Source organism: Octodon degus, unplaced genomic scaffold (genome assembly GCF_000260255.1).
Source record: "Octodon degus isolate 3935 unplaced genomic scaffold, OctDeg1.0 scaffold00030, whole genome shotgun sequence".
Lineage (NCBI taxonomy): Eukaryota > Metazoa > Chordata > Mammalia > Rodentia > Octodontidae > Octodon > Octodon degus.
The window spans coordinates 12642427-12661791 of record NW_004524606.1 but is presented as its reverse complement, the minus strand read 5'-3'; the positions used below and the strand labels follow the sequence as shown (position 1 = coordinate 12661791).

Here is a 19365-nt window from a genome sequence, read left to right as displayed (position 1 = left end):
GGAAAGGTTTATTTTGGTTCAGGTTTGTAGAAGTTTAGGTTCATAATCCTCCACCTTCAAGGAAGGTGACATCACAGAGGGGAATCACCGAGGAGAAACAGCTCATGGTATGTAAAGCAGAAGGCATGAGGCAAAAAAGCAAGCAGCTAGTGACAAAGCAGGCAGTAGCAACAGCAGCCCTCTTTCTATCCCTTTTATTCTATCCAGGTTACACACCTTTAGGGTAGGTAATGATCACATGCTGAGTGTACGTTTTCATTTTTCACACCCAAATTATGACAAATCAGAGACTATGTTAGTAATCACATACCCTTAATCCCATTTTCATGCACTCTGGATCTAGTCATCTCTCAAAAGCCCAACCTATGACTTTATGAGACTGGAGAGGATATCTAGAGAAACACTACCCTTCTCAGTGTCTTCAAAGATGTTTTCTTTGTGTATTATCAAATTATGGTTATGAATTCCCTGTGTGTGCTTTCGATTTGGTTTGATTTAGTTTGATTTTGGTTTTTGCACTCATTCTACTTGGTATTCTCTGTGCTCCATGCATCTGTGGTTAGTTGTCTGAAATTAATTTCAGGAAATTTGCACTCATTATTGCTTTAAATATGTTTTTTCTGTTCCTTTGCCCCCAAACTTTCTTTCCTTCTGTTTCTAATATATCCTTTCTATGTATGTTTTGCACCTGCTGAGGTTTTCCATGTCTTGAAAATTCTGTTCTGTTTTCTATTTGTTTTTGGGTTTTTTATTATTTTTTTAAGATTCTATTACTGTGTCCTCAAGCTCAGAGATCCCCTCCTCGGGTGGACACTCTCATCCTGGACTGTGGACTCACAGATTCCTTTCAATTTCTGCTCCTGTTATGCAGGACAGGAAGGCTGAAAGGAGTGGAGTACAGTGCTTTCCTCTCCCCATCTAGACTGTGGTGAAAGCTCAGTAATTTAGTCTCTGCTTGAAAGTTTCTGCTGGAGACAGACCTCCTTACGAACAGTACATTCTGATATATCCCTGTACGCCTACGCAGTACCCAGAGCAGTATACCTCCTGGAGGCAAAAAGTAGGATGGTTGGGAGCTCTCTGTGCCAGGATCCCTAGGAATTTTCAGTTCTCAGAATTGTACACTCTGACCATCGAGCAATTTGTGAAATACAAGCTAAGATTTCCCTACCCCGTACTTGGAGATTTCTGTGCTTGGGTTTCTGCTCTGGTAAGTTATCGATGTGTCTTACCTGTTGTCTCTCAAACTTTGGGAGGCAGCGGTTTATCTTTTGACCTCCTTTTCCTGCTGTAACTAAGAAGGATTATTCATTTTTAGTTTTTTCAGCTGTTTACTTGTTAAGACAGAGTAGTCACTGGAAAGCCGCTTACATAACCAGAATCCAGAAATCAGAGTGGATTATTTTTAATTTACATATTACTTTCCTCCTTACCATTGATTTGTGTCATTCATCATAGGTTAAATTTTGTGCTCCAGTTGCAGGAGAAAAATTATTCTATTTTATAAGACATAATATTTAGGTATACCATTGAATTGATCTTATCATAATCTAGAAAGGGAAAAATTGGTTGTTTTGAGTGGTTTAAATATTTAGATTCAGAGACTGTCATAAATTTTAGGTGATTGGTTTTTTAATAGTTATTGTGACTCTGATTTTGCACTTTTTTTCTTACACTGATTTTAAATTTTTTGATCATTCTCTTTCTCAGAAAAGATAGCCAATTGATAGTCACATTTGATATCAAACCAAGTCTCTCCTTCTTTGCCTTTCTCAATATGACTTTAAGGTGAAAAAAAAATCTATACTTCTGAAGTATTGGGAAAGCTGGTGGAATTACAATAGATTGGAATTGTAATAAAAGCAGTGTGATCTCTTAAGGATTTACTCTCCTAGAGAACGTGTAATTTTATTCTCTTTGAGCCTTTGGGATTTCTTTCTCTGACCCACACACAGGCTCCTGACACAAAAGCAAGAATGTCTAGTCCGTGTTTTTTTTAAATCCCATGTTAGCATCCTAGCACAGTTAGTGCAGGCCAGTGCACAAGGATGCATTTCAGTGAATAAATACCCCCAACTGCCAATTTCCTTCTCATGGATCCCCTCATGAGAGAACACAAAGAAATCCCAGAGCATGTGGGGACCCTTTTCTCCAGTCCGTGCCAGTCAGCTGCCCAGGCACTGACAATGTGGCAAGCCCACAGGGACCTAGAAGGGAATATGGTGGCAACGACATACCTTATCCAATGTGCTCCTTTTACAGCAAGGCCTGATATTATGCTCCATGGAGTGGGAAAGCCCATCCCTGTATCCTGGAAACCTCATAGACCTTTGTGACTACCTTGAACCATAAGGAACCATAAGGTTGACTCCATCTGATTTCAAACAGAAACTTATAAAAATACACGTACTTTTGCCTTGGTTGGTCCACTGGCATGCTGACCCTGACTCTTAACCACTATAGTCTGAGGAAGCTGAAACCAGCAGTGCACAGGTTTACCTTGAGAAGGACCAAGTTCCCACATCCACACATACTGCTGAACTCCTAACCAACAGCCATATTGCTTTACTAGGCTTCCCAGTCCCCAACAAGGCATTCTACCTACTAATGTGTGCAGTAAGGATGAGCTGTGTTCACTTAGCCCTGCTTTTTATTGAGCAGAATAAAAGATCTTTTGTAAAGCCACTTAGTTTGGAGGTTAACTTATTACATAGAAATAGTAATTCGTGCTAGTATTAGACGTAAGATACTTGGTTAAACTCGATCAGGTTTTCTTGAAACAATAGCTCTTTGTTTTTTTGTGTCAGTGGATTGTTAATTCTCAAATATTGATCATCATCAGGTACAAATGTACTCTCAGTATTATTCAAACCTGTGATAGAAGGGCAAAGACAAAAAAAATGAGATTCAGTTTATGTGTTATTGTTACACAAGATAAGCTCTTCTCATTTGAGATATTTTCATTCTATGTAAAAATTTCCACATCAATCAAGAGTAATTCTAGAATGATACAGGTTAATGAACAAGTTTTTAAATACAAATGTATCACCATGTTGAATTATTTCAGTGATTATTGTTTTTAAACATATGATGAGTATACCTAGGGAATATTATGGAGATGAGACTAAGTGTTTCACAAATATTTGTCTTGCCACCCTGCCAAGATGATAGTATGCCCAGGAGTGCTACTTCTACTCACAGCCTAGAAGCATGTAGCATAATATAATTGTTATTTTATTCATTTGTTAATTAAATAAGTTTAAAATTGGAGGGGATCTGAGCAGTTATATGAATCATTTTATTTCCAAAAAGAGTGAAAGTTAGAATTTAGAAATCCCAAGGGTTTTAAGGATTTTTGTGACCCTAACTATGTGTTAGGATGACCAAGTTCTGCTCCTTATGGTTACTTCTGATTTGATGATCCTCCGATGTGGCCTAGGCATTTCTGGTGTTTTTTTTTTAAATGATTTTTAATTTGTAGTACATTAGTACTGCGAACTAATGGATTTGACAAAGTGGTCTTCACAACGAGAAGCAAATAATGAATAGGCAGCACTTAGTGTAGCCCAGAAGAAGATAGCTCTACTCTCTCAGTTTTATTTCAATCATTTAAGCTAATCCAAGGAGAATAAGTGTACATAAGATTTGTCTAATACTTGGGAATCTCACTTTAATTAACAGACTGAAGGTCCCAGGCTCAAATATTTCGATTTTATTCAACTAATGTGCTTTCACATTATCTGGAACAGTGTCCACTCATATTATTTTTCCTCACTGTATTCATTTCAGCAGTTAATTATTATTTGTGGTGAAAAAATTCATAATTTATCATGTTGGCTTCTATATTTATTTAAATTTAATGAAGTTTAAGAAAAAAATCAGTGAATAATAGAGCATGTGGGACGATGATGCAGGGTAGAGATGTGTAAAAGTGTCTCTGTAAAGATTACAGTATAGAAAGCCCCACATTAACATCTCTGGAAGAACAAGTACTTCTCCTAAGATAACCAATTTTCAGTGAGCTACCCTATCAACACATCAAACTGCATAGAAGAGGGAAAAAATCCCAAGTTTTTAAGATTAACTTGTTGAAATGTAAAATTTAACACCTATGAGGCAAGTCAGGCATTTGACACAACCTAAAATATTCATGAAATGCCTTCAACCTAGTTTGTTTGATCTTTAATGTGTCATTCACTGGAAACACTTTGCAAGGGCCATGCTGGGACTCTAAATTCTGTAATGGAAAAATTATTCCAGTTTATTGGTACCAAAGAGATTAATGCAGATGGTCTTTTTAAAAGATTACGTCTTACCTGCCGAAATATCACCTGTCTGGACAACCAGTGACCAAAAAATGTTTTATCAGTGGAAAAAAATTAAAACTAGTCATGTTAAGGCCTGTTTACCTCGTTCAGTGTCCATGATTCTTTCTCTCTTTGGTGTAAGCAGAGGATAATTGTAACGAAGGTGACCCTGATTCAGCCACTGGGGGTTGATGGTGGCAAGGTTTAATTTGTTTGCTCATAAACACAAAAGTGAGTCCTTTCTCTCCAATTCGTTCAGGGACCTTCAAAAAGGAAAGGATCAGCCAGGTTCCAGAAGGACTGGAAGGTCTGATTGTTTGTAAAGCACCTGGATCTTATTTACATGCAGTGCCAGGATTTGGCGGGGAAGCCAGGGCAGGGATGATGTTTACTATGGGAGGCTGTGCACTAACAGGCTATTGTACAGAGTGATCAAAAGGAGGCGGACCTCTGCCTCCACCTTGCCTTCCAAATAGCCGTCAAAGTGCTTTCCTCCCTAAACTAGAAAATTATGCTTCTGGGCATTCTAGCAGCAAGCATTTATTTATATGCAGAGTGCTTACTAAAGAATTAGTTTTGGTGATAATCTGTTATCTCAAAGTTCATGCTACATTGGCTATGTCGAAGACAATCCCTATTTTATAAAATTGATAAAATAAAATTTCCCCATTTTATACTTAGATTTTTAACATATGGTAGATAGCAGGATGTGTTTTCAGTCTACCTGTAATTAGTAATGATCTGTCTACTTATTTTTTATTTCTTCTGGCATGGGTTATTGTATCATGTTACTTATTTATTCATTTATTTATTATTTTTGTGCAGAGTGGTTTTTTAATTACATTGAAAATTCCATTAGTGTCATCACCTAAGAATATATGGAACATAAGTTAATCAGATCCTCTGCTATTTAACTTAATACTCACTAAAATTTTCTCTAATACTTATTCAAGAGATTGGTTGACTTATAGATATATCTACTATTTATCTCTGTACCATAGTATGGAAATAGGATTATTTTTCATAGGAGAATTCAATGTAATTACATGGAACAATTAATTAAGAGGTTTTAACGTTACACTAGATGAGAGAGAGAGAGAGAGAGAGAGAGAGAGAGAGAGAGAGAGAGAGAGAGAGAGAGAATATCAAGTTTGAGCCCACCCCAAGCAGTACAGCTGTTCAGGAAAAAACTTATATCAAAGCAAAAAATAAATAAATAAAAAGCTACTGGGGATGTAGCTCAGTGTGCATACTCTACATTCAATTTCCAGTACTGGAAACAAAAGAAAAAAAAGTAAAGAAAGCAGTTCTATCTCAACTTGGAAATTATAAAAATTTAAGAAAAGAATAAACATTGAACATCATTATGACATGAATATAATTTAATGGAGCTTTTTCAGAACCAGTAACAGCTTGTCAATTAACTCCACCTCTAATGTCTCTGCCACCCCATCTCCCTTCAGCTCCTCTTTTTCTCTCTGAGCTCTTCAAATAGACCGTCGTTGTACCTCCCGTCGGTTATTGCATATGTACAAGTGTTTCTACATTCCATTTTCTCCTCTCTTTTCCCAAAAAATCTTCTTAACTTGATTTTCAGCTGACTGAAACCCCAGAAAATCACAGATTCTTCTATGTACTTTAAACCTTCATTACCCTGTAATTTTACTTTGATTTGTGTAGTGATTTAATTAATGCCTATCTTTCATCTGTCATCTTAATAAATACAAGGACTGTTTTTCTGCTCTCAAGATTTTATCTCTTGGAACTATAGCACTGTAATTGTTTAATAAAGTTTTCATGTAAAAGAAATTGGAGTGAAGAATTGCATTTATATAAATAACGAGCACAATAAAAGATAAATTATAGGAAATAGAGAGATCCTTTGCAAAGGGTAAGGGAGACAAGAGATGGAGGGAGGGGAAGAGAAAAGGGTTAAGATTATGTTAGCTCACTGAGGAATGTTATATGTACAAAAATAATGTACTAATAAAATAAATTAAAATTAAAAATAACCATCGTAGTCATGTCTCTTGCCTCTTTTGGCCTATTGTTCTGTTTAGAGTTGAGTAATTAGAAGTATACCTATACATATCATAGCTATCTGTTGATAGCCATTACATTGTACTAAAATAAATGAATTCCTCAGAAATAGCTCAGTAAATTTTCACAAAACAAACACTAATGCAATCAGCACTGAAATTAAAAAACAAGGCTTGACCCTCCTCCTAGAGTTACCCATGCTACTTACTTGCGGTGATATCTATTTATTTGTTCAAAGGTAATCACAACCTACACCTAACTTACAATGTTTTCATCATGTTCACTTTTTATCTGATTTATATATGGAATTTTTTCAGATTCAGCTTATTTTACGTGTTTAGACCATGTTACTTTAGCTTGAGTTTACATCCTAGAGAACAAAAACCACATAGCAGACAAGACTCAGTCTGTGAATTACACAGTAACAAGTGTACGGTGTACTTTGCTTGATTTTACCTATTAAAAGATGGCAGAAAGAATGTAATGAGGTTGGCCTCAGAAAAGAAACAATACAAATATAGTGGATCAAAATAGGCAAACATTGGTAAGAGGCTCCCTCAATGTTGATTAAATTTTATGTTTCTTTTCTGTCGTCATCCTCTCAACTCTGCATGAATGCTGAAAAGAATAAGAAAACAGTGGGTGCCCTTATGTAACATGTCTTAGTTAATTGCCCTGTTTCCTACTCTTTACATCAAAAAGATAATTAAAATTGTATTTCCTCTGACAGTGAGCCTGGCTACATTTCTTTAGGAAGGCTTTTTGTTTTAATGTTCTAGCTAAGTTGTTTCTGCTTCATTACTGATCAGTATAAAAAGTCAACAGAAATCACGGTCTCAATACTGAACTCACAATCCTGCAAGAGATAAGATTAGCTTGTGTGCCTAAAAGTTATATCTAGATTTATAAGGATGTAAAGAAATTCCTCTTAGAATTCTTTTACCCATAACTTTTAAAATAAGCAAATAAAGTTAGTGAAGAATAACACCCTTACACAAATGCCTTGACCATATTTAATACTAATGGTCCTTAACTGAAAATAAGAGATTTCTATGGAAATGATAATCACCCTCCTGTGAGTATGTAAAACTCATAAAACCTGAAGAGTTTGTAAAGGTCAGCAGACCCTGAAGGTTCTATCCTGGGAATAAATTTCTAAATAATCCAGAGGAGAAAAAGACAGAGGGAAACAAAGAAAAAAAGTTCAACTTCATGAAAGTGAAATGTGCAAACTTAACAGTTTCTGGATTATCATTTAATTATAGCTATCAATCACCTCACATCTGCTTTTTCCCAGTACTCAAGAAATTCCATCTAAAGCCATATGATCCAACCAACAGAGAATATGTAGGTCATTAAGAATCCTAAGGCTGGGGAGCAATATTTAAGAAATTACTCTGTAGAAGATTTTACAAAATTATCCTAAAAGAGACAGTAGAATTCATCTTTCAATCAATATTACAAAAACCCAAGATGAAAACTGTCTTTAATTAAAAAGATGAATATGACTTATTCATCTGAACCAAGTCAGCCACAGTCTGCTGGCAATTTTCAGAGGGACTTTCTAAGTTATTTTACTGCAATCTGTATTTTCACTAATGTGTGAAACTGACCTGCAGTTAGCCATTTTATAAACACGATTTTCCATTCTCTTTAAATGAGCACGAGTTCAAATTGAGCTGTTAAAAATGCATTTGTTTTATTAATTGGTGCTGGGGGATGCCAACAAAGATCGTTATGGATTGCATATTTAAGGTTTAAAATGTTTTATTTTTTATTGAAAAAGACTTTTACTGACTTTCTAAATTTTACACCTCAGGAATTAAATGGTATTAGTCTTTCTAAGCTTTAGTGAGCACAGAAAACTGTCTCAACCATCATAATCCTCTTGTTGTGCTGCGTTTATCTCCCACTAGCTACCGAAATGCTTCCTTCTGAGGCAGATAATTGCAGGGAGGTTGGAGTCAGACAGAGGAATTGAGCTGGAGCTGAGCAGTGGCCATGAAAAGAAGTGTCACTTTGGTAAAAATAAATAGACCTTGAGACTATAATCGCTCCCCTCAATTATTTCTTAAACCATAAGTGCCCAAGGAAAAGCTAGTCATCTATTTGTCTACAGAAATATTTGTTGGCAAGTCATGTATGGCTTTTTACTTGTTTTAGTCCTGTATGATACTAATTCCTGTTATAGTAATCTTCTGTCTAGTGCCACTTTTGTTTCCTCTCTAAATATGGATTTCAACACCATGTTGTTTTGGCCCACAGCCTTTATGATTCTTTGAGTTTTAAAATAATGACTTTATTACTTATTTGCCCAACAGAGTTCATCTGGTGATTTAATGATCAGAAACATTCAGCTGAAACACAGTGGAAAGTATGTCTGTATGGTCCAAACTGGGGTAGACAGTGTTTCTTCTGCTGCTGAACTTATAGTAAGAGGTAAATGTTAATATCTCTTATGCTTTTTTAAACTTCACATGTTAACTGAGCATGCCTTAATGGACAAAGAAATAAAATGAGATAACAAATGAGCCTGAAAATTATGATATTGATTTGAACCCCCATGGAGAGATTATGGCAATAAGAATGGGTGTTAATTGAAAGAAATTAAAAGCTGAACTCTGCCTTCAGATTATTTACATTGTAGCTGCCATTCCTTATCTACCAAAAAGCTCTGTTTTGAGCATGGCATTAAATCAGTAAATGGATTTTGTGTGGGAACTTTGTGTGTTGTCTGTTTTCAAAAGAATTGAAATTATTCAGAATTCTAAAGATAATTTGCCTAGGGCTGGCCAAATAGCTCAGTGGATTAAAGCACCTACTTAGTCAGATGCAGAGGCCGAGAGTTCAATTCACTGGCTTACCGTGCCAGCCCAGCCCCCAGGGCTCACTGAGACAGTGAATGAGACTGGGCATGGTGTTGCTCACCTGTAATCCCAGCGCTTGGGAGGCTATAAACAGGAGTATCACTATGAGTCTGATCTGTGCAGTGAGACCCTGTCACCTTGTACACCCTGTCTTGAATACAAAAAAAATAATAAAAATGAAAATAAAGACAATTTTCTTGCCAGAGCTGCTATCTATGGTGCTGATTTGTCACTTGTGTGAAAAATGACTAAAGTACAGCAGACAATAAAACTCTGGACAACAGCCATCTGAGCTACAGATCCACACCAGTGGATTTAGGAAAAGGCATCCCACCGTAGCAGAGGGAGTGAATTTAGAAAGGTATAGGCATCCTGCTGAATAGAGGTCTCAAAAGACTAGGTGACATTCGCAATCATGTTGTCTTAGGATTTTGGAATTGCTGTCTTACATCCAGATTTAAAATGTAACAATGAAAAAAAAATGTAACAGTTGAAAAGTAGTGGGAAAAGGTGACAGTATTAGTGCCAGATAAAAGATCCTTTTTCCTAAGTGCTTTTGAAATTGTAATCAGTTGGAGATATTAAAGAAATTATATGACACTCTCTTTACTATAGTAGAAGATGGCATTTATGGAATTGTTACATATTGTTTTCATTTTCGCCTTTTTAGGTTCACCTGGACCACCAGAAAATGTAAAAGTTGATGAAATTACAGATACAACTGCCCAACTGTCTTGGAAAGAAGGAATAGACAACCACAGCCCAGTTACATCATATGCTATCCAGGCTAGAACACCTTTCTCCGTGGGCTGGCAAACAGTCACAACAGGTAACAGGGAAAGGCAGATGCCAGAGGCTCATAGAGATGGATCTCAGATCAGTGACAGTGTGTGCAGGCTCTCAACTCTCTGAACTGCTTCTTTGTAGTGCCTGAGGTCATCGATGGGAAAACACACACGGCTACTGTGGTCGAGTTAAATCCCTGGGTGGAATATGAATTTCGAGTTGTAGCCAGTAACAAGATTGGAGGTGGAGAACCCAGTTTACCCTCAGAAAAAGTAAGAACTGAAGAGGCAGGTTAGTGTTGCTTGCTTTCTGAATAATGCATTAATAGAATTCTTTGAGCACATGTCTTAATTTCCTTTGTCCCTAGTATCAAGCTAAGCAGAAGATTTGTCTCAATAATCCATTGTCACAATTATCTAACCTTTCTAATGACAGAATTTGCCATATGGCATTTGTTATAAGAAACACATGTAAATGATTCTGATGTAGTGTGACATTTCCAAGAGTTCACTCCGTCATAAATGATCTTTAGTGCATGTTGAGTGAATATGTTTTTGTCACTTAAGGTTATAATTACTATCAGACATAGTTACTCTGTTAGCAGGGGAAGGGCTGTATTCATATATAACTAGCACTGACAAATTGGTAAGATAATGACGTTTGGGAGTTTCATTGCTAGGAAAGCTTGTTCTCCTATTAAGCTCAGCAAAATGAGCTTTAGCAATTGACGAATAGTGCATTTTGGCTTTTCAAGTGTTAAGAACAAATTAGCATTTTTAAATTATCATGTGAGTTATCTATTAGTATAAGCCATAAAATTGTGTTTATGATTCAAAAATATCTTAATATTAAAAATCAAAGTTAGAAAGTATGGATTGAATCACATACTGATAGTCGAGGGGTCCTAAATACTTTTTTTCAAAATCTGCAATAATAGTTAACATTAACTAAAAGAGTATTTAAAATATAACTAGAATATCACATTAGGGATTGGGGCATGATAAGTTATGAAATACGTTTTCCATATTTTAGTAATGCTGCTTTACTCAGGAGAGTAAAGCTTTTGTGCAATAGGGGCACTGTGTCCACCTTAGTTTCCTTTGTTTACATAAGTTGACATAACATGTATTTGGACTATGTCTCCTACATGCTTACTACTTGTAGACTATTTTGAATACTAGTATTTTGAATACAACTGTGAATATTACAGATATCTAGCTTCACAGATGTTCCATTGTAATTTTTTCATAGGGTTTACTAAACATGGAGTTCTATTACTGAGCAAATCTGATGACTGCATTAGTTTATAAAGAGTATCTTCTCACAGAATTTGAAGATTTCAGTCTTTGTCATTCTTACCTAAAGCCAATGTCATTCTAAGACTTGTAGCTTACTTGGAGTAATGAATAAATGTTACTGTATGTAAACAGAGTGTCATCTCTGTCTCTCTGACCAACACAGTTCCAGAAGTGCCTCCTTCTGAAGTCAACGGAGGAGGAGGAAGCCGGTCTGAACTAGTGATAACCTGGGATGTAAGTGTTTGGGCAGCGCCTTCCTCATCAGGGTGTTACTATTTTCACAGTCATCGCCTTCTGTGTGGTGCTGGCTTGTTCCTGTTGGCGTTGGCACTCTTGGGGGGTTCTAGTTCTGGCAGTGCTGGTAGTAATGCTATGGTGTTGGTACTGGTGCTTATGGTGATACTGGTAAATGAGGTTAATGGTGCTGATGCTGGGTGTAGGGGTGCTGGTTGTGAGGGTGTTTGTGGTCCTGGTACCATTACTAGAGTTGGTGGTAAAGATTCTGGTACCACCTGTGCTGGTGCTGGTGCTAGAGATTCTGGGGCTCACAGTGCTGATGCCAGTGTGGAAGTTGCTGGTGCTAGTGAAGATGCTAGTTCTGGTGGTGCTAGGGCTGCCAGTGCTGAATGATGGAGCCAGCAGGGCTGATGGCTCTGCTGATACTAGTGCTGGTGGCACTGTAGTGTGAGTGGTGGTGCTGCTGCTGCTGACATTCATGGTGCTGGTAGCAGTGGCGTTGCTGGGGATGCAGTTGGTGATAATGACAGTAGTGGTTCTGTTGTTAATGAAGGTTGTGCTGATTGTGATGGTTCCACTTTGACGGAATGGACCAGAAGGCAATGGTACTGGTGCTGGTTCTAGTGATCCTTGTGCTGATGGTGATACTGATGGTGTTGGTGGTGCTGATGCTCATAGTGATTCTGACTCCATTTGTACTCTGGTTCAAGTGGTGGCGGTGTTGATACTGGCAGGTGATGGTGGTATTCTTTCAAGTGCTAGTAGTCATGCAGAAAGGACAAGTATGAATGATCCTGATGATACTGGTACTGGTGCTGGTTCTAACGCTGCTTGTGCTGGTGTTGCTCACTATATTGACAGTCATTTATGTGCTGCTGCTATTGGTAGTGATACAGCTATTGGAATATGTGTTCATGCTAGAGGTTCTAGTGCTAGTGGTAATGCTGGTGCTCATGCGGCACTGATACTGCTGATTTTGATACTGGTGTTAGTGCTATTTGTGATGGTAGTTTTCATAATGCTCCATAGTAGTAATGGTAATGCTCATGCTAATGATGCTGGCTATGAGGGTGGTGGTGGTAGTGATAGTTGCAGTTTGTGAGTGCTCACTCAGTACCACCCCCTATTTCTATCATTTTGCATGTATTTTTCTCTTCCTAGTTTGCAACATTTTATAAATGTAAACACCAAGGTACAGAGGTAATAAACTGTTTCCTCAAGGTCACTTGGCACTGTAACATGGGGACGAGAGTCCAATCCTAGGTGTTGACTCTTGCCAGGCCCTTTGGCTTTCCCTGTAGCCCTGCATTTCCTGCAGTTGGTGTCACATAATGCAGCAGATGGATGAGTCTCTTTCCCTCTCCTTGTCATCATCTCATTCTTTGACTTATATCATAATGAGGTAGAGTGTAACTGATGTGTTTAGATTCACAACATAGCAGTACTAGAATTATCTGTATTTGAAGCTTTTGGTAAAAAACATAAAGGCATGATCTGATGATGGATTTGTCAGTAGAATTTTTGAATGACCCAAATACATCTTTTGTTTAGTAAGTTATACTTCTTTTTTTGTATTGTTTGAATTCTCTTGTACTTAATGATTATATCTAGATGTAGTTTCTTTCTATAAAGTCAGTATTAAGAACCAGCTCAGCTTTATCTTCTTTAAGATTGCAAGAATGTCTGACTGAAAGAATACTTTTCTAGAAGCTCATACTTGGGACAAATGATGATTGGAAACCTGAATAATTACAGAAAATTTGAGTTAATCATTTGCATGTTGAAAAATGAGTACGTGTTCAAAAGCAGCTGACTTGACTTTCCCATTAGTGTTTTTCTCCTTTCTTAATCCAACTCCTTAATCAAGAGTGGATTATTTGATGATCTTACAAAAAGCTAAGAATGATAGTTGCATTTACATTTCCTTTGCCTTCTCTGTGAGGGTGATTTTGTATGTCCTTCCTTTGTAGCCAGTCCCTGAAGAACTACAGAATGGTGAAGGTTTTGGGTATGTTGTTGCCTTTCGCCCTCTTGGGGTTACTACCTGGATCCAGACAGTGGTGACATCTCCTGATACCCCAAGATATGTCTTTAGGAATGAAAGTATCGTGCCATTTTCACCATATGAAGTTAAAGTAGGTGTTTATAATAACAAAGGTGAAGGACCATTTAGCCCTGTGACGACAGTGTTCTCTGCAGAAGAAGGTATGCAAAATATCAGTCTAAACCTGTTAAAACAATTATGTTCAAAAAATGACTTAGAAGTTTTATTTTTTTACTTCAGATAAATTTTCTTCAAAAATATAGTTATATTCTTAGACCAAGTCATAAAGATCAACTATAATTAACTTGAGGTATAAGGCTTACGGGACCATAAGAAGATGCATCTGTATGCTAAAACTGAGTCTATGAGGAATCCATCCTGAATTCCAGCTTGTGGGGAAGAAAATTTCATCCACAGCTGATCTTTTTGTCTTGGTACAATAACGAGGTGATCCTGTGGTGCAACATTAACCCAAAGCTTATAGTGGATCCTAAGGCCCAAGAAAAGGGTATTAGCAGTATTCTGAGGACTAAAAGTATAACACTCAAGGATCAAGAATATGTAGCTTTAAAGATTATATATTCCAACTGGCATAGATACATGTGCAATTCACTCTGAACCCATCCTATTATGCTGCCTTTCTTTTAAATTGCTCCAGATATTGAAACATCTACAGTTTCTTTCAAAAGTCCTTTTGAAAATAACAACAAAGCTAGAGGGATTGTACAAAATTGCCATTTTATTGATCTATAATGACTGAATATTGGTTGTATCATATGCTTCTACCTAAGAAAGAAGGCAGGATGTAATACGTATTGAAAACTTGCCATTTGCAAGGCATGGGCTACTTTGATTTTCCAAATAAAGGATGAATTATATGCATTATTACTATTCTGCTCTTATAAATGAGACAATATAAGCTCAATGAAAGAGGTTTCTAAACTTGTCAAAATCTGTTTGATATATGGCCAGCCCAATAGTTTAATCCAGGGCTTCTGGCCTTTGGCAGCCTAAACTGATGCCACAGTGTCTCTCCTTGTAGTAAATTGCAAAGCCTAAAATAATAGATTCAGTTCCTCTTGGGGCTCCCACCGTTTTTGTTTGTTTGTTTTTCATTTTCTATTGAGTTCAAATAGTGCAAAAGCCTTTGGAAAAGTAAGTACCTCATCTTCATATAGTATTACAAGTCAGATTTCATTTGGAAAATCTAGTAGAAATTGCAAAATTGATTAGGGGTCTGTGAAGTGATTGCTCAGGGAGGTTCTGGTCACTGCCTGGCCAGTATCATTAGCACTTGATGCTCGTAAGGAAAGGGAGGGATAGTCACAGCCTTTACCTGTTTTTGCCTCCCTCACTTCCTTTTTGCTGTCAGCATTTTTGCCCCCACTGATGAGTTAGTAAAAGGCTTTCTGTTCAATCATCAGAAATAAATTCAGCTTGCCTTAGAAAAAATGGAGGGACTTATTGAAACTTCGCTAGGGGCATCCTCTGGGAAACAAGTGAAGAGTTAGAAAATCAACCTCATGAAGAACTTTAATCAATATGCCCTGGGGCTCAAGAAATGATAAGCTCCTTCGGTACATCAGTACCAAATTGATTGACCCTGACCACTCCTCATCTCCTCAAACTAAAGTTCAGATTCTCAGGAGAGAAAATTGAATAGGCCCATTGGGAAACCAAGACTCAGTCTCAGCATCAAGCAACCATAGTGAAGGAGTGACATCATTTAACACAGCAATGGATATTGAGGGATTAGGCATTCTACTCAAAAATGAGTCTTGAAAATGGAGAATCACTGTAGCTGTCCTAAACCTCAAGAGTATTTACTATAGACAGAATGTACATAGAGTAGATAACATGTGTATGTCTAATCTCTTTGAAGTGTTTCCATTCATCTACTTTAAATGTGTCCCATTTGTAGATCTAGGCTAGAGAAATCATTCCATTTTTTATCAAGACAATGAATTTTGTTTAATTTTGCAACAAAGAAATGAATAGCATTTGTAGACATAGGAGTTCTCAGGCTGCTGGCCAGAGATGAAGAGGAAGGTAACAAAGACAGAGTACAGAGAACAAAGGGACAGAAAGGAATACCAAGGAAAAGGTGAGAAGGAGGAAAGCACAGGCTGCTATGGTCATGAAGCAAGGAGAACCCTGTGGCATGATGCTAAATCCTCCTAAGGTACAGACAAGAGTTTTACTTTTTAAGACCTGGGTATGTTGTCAAATATTTTTACGGGACATGTATAAAACTTTCATATATGCTAAAATATTTTTAAATATTTATTTTTAAATTTAACTGTCAAAATTATGATTATACTTTCATGTTCCTAAACAGAGCCTACAGTAGCCCCATCTCAGGTATCTGCCCATAGCCTGAATTCTTCAGAAATTGAAGTCGCATGGAACAGTATTCCATGGAAGTTGAGCAATGGACATTTACTTGGCTATGAGGTAATTTCTTTTAAATTCAATTTCCCTTTGAATATTTTCATATTTCCTTGTGTTCATTCATTTTAAATTATTCCTTCCAGTAACAATATTAGGTGTGTTTTGTATTTAGTTGAAATTTTCCTACCAGCACATTGTTTCATCTGATGAATGAAGTAATGATGATGTTGCATTGGTTATGAAACAGTGATGATAGCTTGATACCAAATTTAACTTAGCCCATTGATTTATGGAACTTTAGTTTGAGTAACAAAGGAACTGACGACTAACATGAAAGAAAGTCACTTCTCCTGAGGGTAAAATCTGTTACACGGTATGTTAGTCATCTTTCCATTGCTCAAACAAAATACCTGAGAAAGTCAATTTAAGGAAGCAAAAGTTTATTTTGTCTCATGATTTCAGAGGTTTCAGCCTGTGGTCAGTTGGATCCATTGCTTTTTGTGCTGTGGTAAAGTAGACACATCATGGCAATAGATTGTGTCAGAGGAAGGCTGCTTACCTGATGGCAGTCTGTAAAGAGAGAGAGAGAGGAGGGGAGAATTCAGAGTCAGAAGCAGAAACAGAGACAGAGGGAGACAGAGGCAGGGGGAGGTGTGGACAGACCAGGCATAGACTGGTCTATTTGGCTGTCTCCCGCTTTTGTTCTAACTGAGCCCTTACCATACCAGATGGTGCTTCCACCTGCTCAGAACAGGTACCTACCTCAGTTTGCTACACCATGTGCCACTCACTTCTGGAAATACCCAGACACACATGCAGGCACACAGCTTTTTCAAACTCTTGGATACATCTTAATCCAGTCAAGTTGACAGTTAAGGTTGACTATTACAGATGGATTGACTTAAAATAAAGATAAACACAAATTCCAATATTAAGTTCAGCATTTGATCATGTCAATGGAAAATCACTTCTCTCCAGCTCTTTGGCTTAAGTTTTTGGTGATCGTGTTGTGTTGTTAGATGCTCTTCTAGACTCTACAAAACTCAGCTCCTGTAACATCATTCTTTCTAGCAACAGCCTTTTTGTTTAGTGAAATAAGGTGAATTATCATAACAGAAAAAAAAAGATAACATAGCCCTAAATATTTTGAAGGTCAGAGCAGGTTATTCAGGCAGGAAAATGTTGAGTAAGAAATATGAGCCATCTTAATAGGCTTCATGGGAGTGGCAAAGTTTAACAAAGACTTAGAAGGGAAAGAAAGCAAGCAGAGAGGGAGAGAAAACCTTGTAGATTGAGTGGATCAGTGAAGCAGAGGCCATCTGTAGAATAAAGTTCCATTAGATCAGGTGATTAAAGAAAGGTGTGAGATAACCAGGTCAAAGACAGCTTTAAATCCTATGAATAATTATTTGGGATGGACCCTTACTTAGTAGAGAATAGTGAAGGTAAGAAGAAACAAGATAAAGTAAAGTTTTGAGATTTATCCAGCAATGACTTTATAGCGTTCATAGTAGTTGGGTTTTCACCTCGATCACAGTGATCTTCCTAAAAAGCATCCCTCATATGTATACATCCTGATTGAGTAGCACACTTACATGGACATGTCCGTGTTACACGGCTGCTGCCCCTCTGTATGGCAACACAGCCATAAGTACTTGTACCACAGCAGCCACTTTATCAAAGGCAGGTTTTCTCTGGAACATGAGCTGAGTCAGTCACATTCTTGTTCGAGATGTTTAAGTAAGCAGTATGGAGGTTACAGTGAGGGAACATGATGCAGTCAGATTTATGGCATAGTTCACCCGTCTTGTGATACAGCCATAGGAAAGCAGTAGAAAGCTGATCTGTACGAAAGACATGCAATAGATGTGCTCTTCCATCACCTAAAGAATAAAGGAAATGATAGGCAGTGAAACCTCAAAGAGAGCGTGGTAGAACAACTCCTTCACAATTGCCCAGTTCTCCCATGCCTAGACTAAATTCTTTTCTGTATTACTTTCACTTTCTCCCCTGTAAATTTTCTTTATATTTGAACAGCTTTGAAGATATGTTTGTTCTTTTATGCAAACAAGCATTGACTTGAATAAAGTAGAGAAAAGACACTGACAACGTAATGCTCAAAGTAAAGCTCATGGACCCCCTTGCCCAAAATTACGTGAATTTAGCATTAAAAGTGAGGCAGTAACTCTCACTGAACCCACAGAATGCAGGCACCTGGGGCCCCTGGGTAATGTACATATTGAGTAGTATGACATCTCTAAGGAAACATCTTTACCCACACGTGAGTGGAAGAAACACCAGTCACAACACGGGAAGACCTGATGAGAAAGTGTTTTCCAGACTTAAGGAAAGTAAAAAAGTCTACTACATACAAACACAGTAGGAGAATGAAATCAGCCTCTTAAGCAAGCCAAGAAGAGTTGACTAGAAGAATCCGCTAATTCTGTGCCAGGGGATATAAGCAGTGAACCATGAAGAGGAGGCCACAGCAGCTCCCCTGTGGTTAGGACAGGCAGTGACGCTGAGAGTGCGGCCAAGTGGGATGGAACGAGGAGCAGGGCTACAACGCAGCTAGAATGCCAAGTCCCCGTTGCTCCACTTCCTGCATGTGGTGTAAAAGTGACATCACTTCTGTGTGCCTCATTTTCCTCACTTGCAGCATGAGCAAAGTAATAACCCTAAGCTCAGAAGGATTTTGGGAGGTGTGAGAACGGCGAGATGTGTGATATGCTTCTCATAATTTCTGGCTTATGCTGAGATACAAGTTGATTCACACCATATCTGGGAAGAATTTTTTTAGATATTCTTTTACCAGCTTTGCCCACGTAAATATTCTCATACAAACGTTCAACTCTCAGCTCCCTTTCTTCAAGGCAGTCCATGAAAGGCTAACAAGAGCAGCTGCCTTCACTTTAGCTTTATTTCCAGGGTTCAGGTCATAAAGAAATTGTCCCATGTAACCTGAAGGGTGAGAACAAAAAAATGCATCTCAGGAAAACAAGAAGAAATATCTTGGGTGAAATTGAAGGAAATAAGGTTAGGGGGCTTTGAAAAGTCTCCTTGGGTCCCTATCTTCTGCAGGCAGAGTGCCCAGGTTGGTGACAAGACCAGAGAAGGCAAAACTTTCACACATTGAGCAGTGATTTCCATTCACTAGAAATGGCCTTGAAATGTTAGAGGTGAAGGAAATGGATAATTCAGCTTGTTACCTTGAAAAGGTTTTGGGAAAGGAGCTGCAAGACTGTGACTAAATTCCTCATTAGTTGAATATTTAAGATATAAATGAAAATATTTGACGCTACTCACTTGGGGAACTGCAGTGTACATCCAACACGAAGAACATTGCCTCTTATGCCAGGATCACAATTTTGACTTAGTTGTAACTTGTGAAATTA

At 37.7% G+C, this 19365-nt stretch overlaps 1 protein-coding gene across 2 annotated transcripts in view; it reads left to right on the top strand.

Annotated features, from left to right (window-relative positions):
* Positions 1 to 19365, top strand: part of Cntn3 (contactin 3) — a 264165-nt gene that overhangs the window by 223660 nt on the left and 21140 nt on the right. For both annotated transcript variants that reach the window (XM_004629518.2, XM_023713332.1), the window contains 6 exons: positions 8669 to 8786; positions 9885 to 10043; positions 10142 to 10291; positions 11462 to 11532; positions 13506 to 13740; positions 15918 to 16033. In XM_004629518.2, coding sequence (XP_004629575.1) covers positions 8669 to 8786; positions 9885 to 10043; positions 10142 to 10291; positions 11462 to 11532; positions 13506 to 13740; positions 15918 to 16033 — 849 coding nt within the window. The remainder of the gene's footprint in view (positions 1 to 8668; positions 8787 to 9884; positions 10044 to 10141; positions 10292 to 11461; positions 11533 to 13505; positions 13741 to 15917; positions 16034 to 19365) is intronic.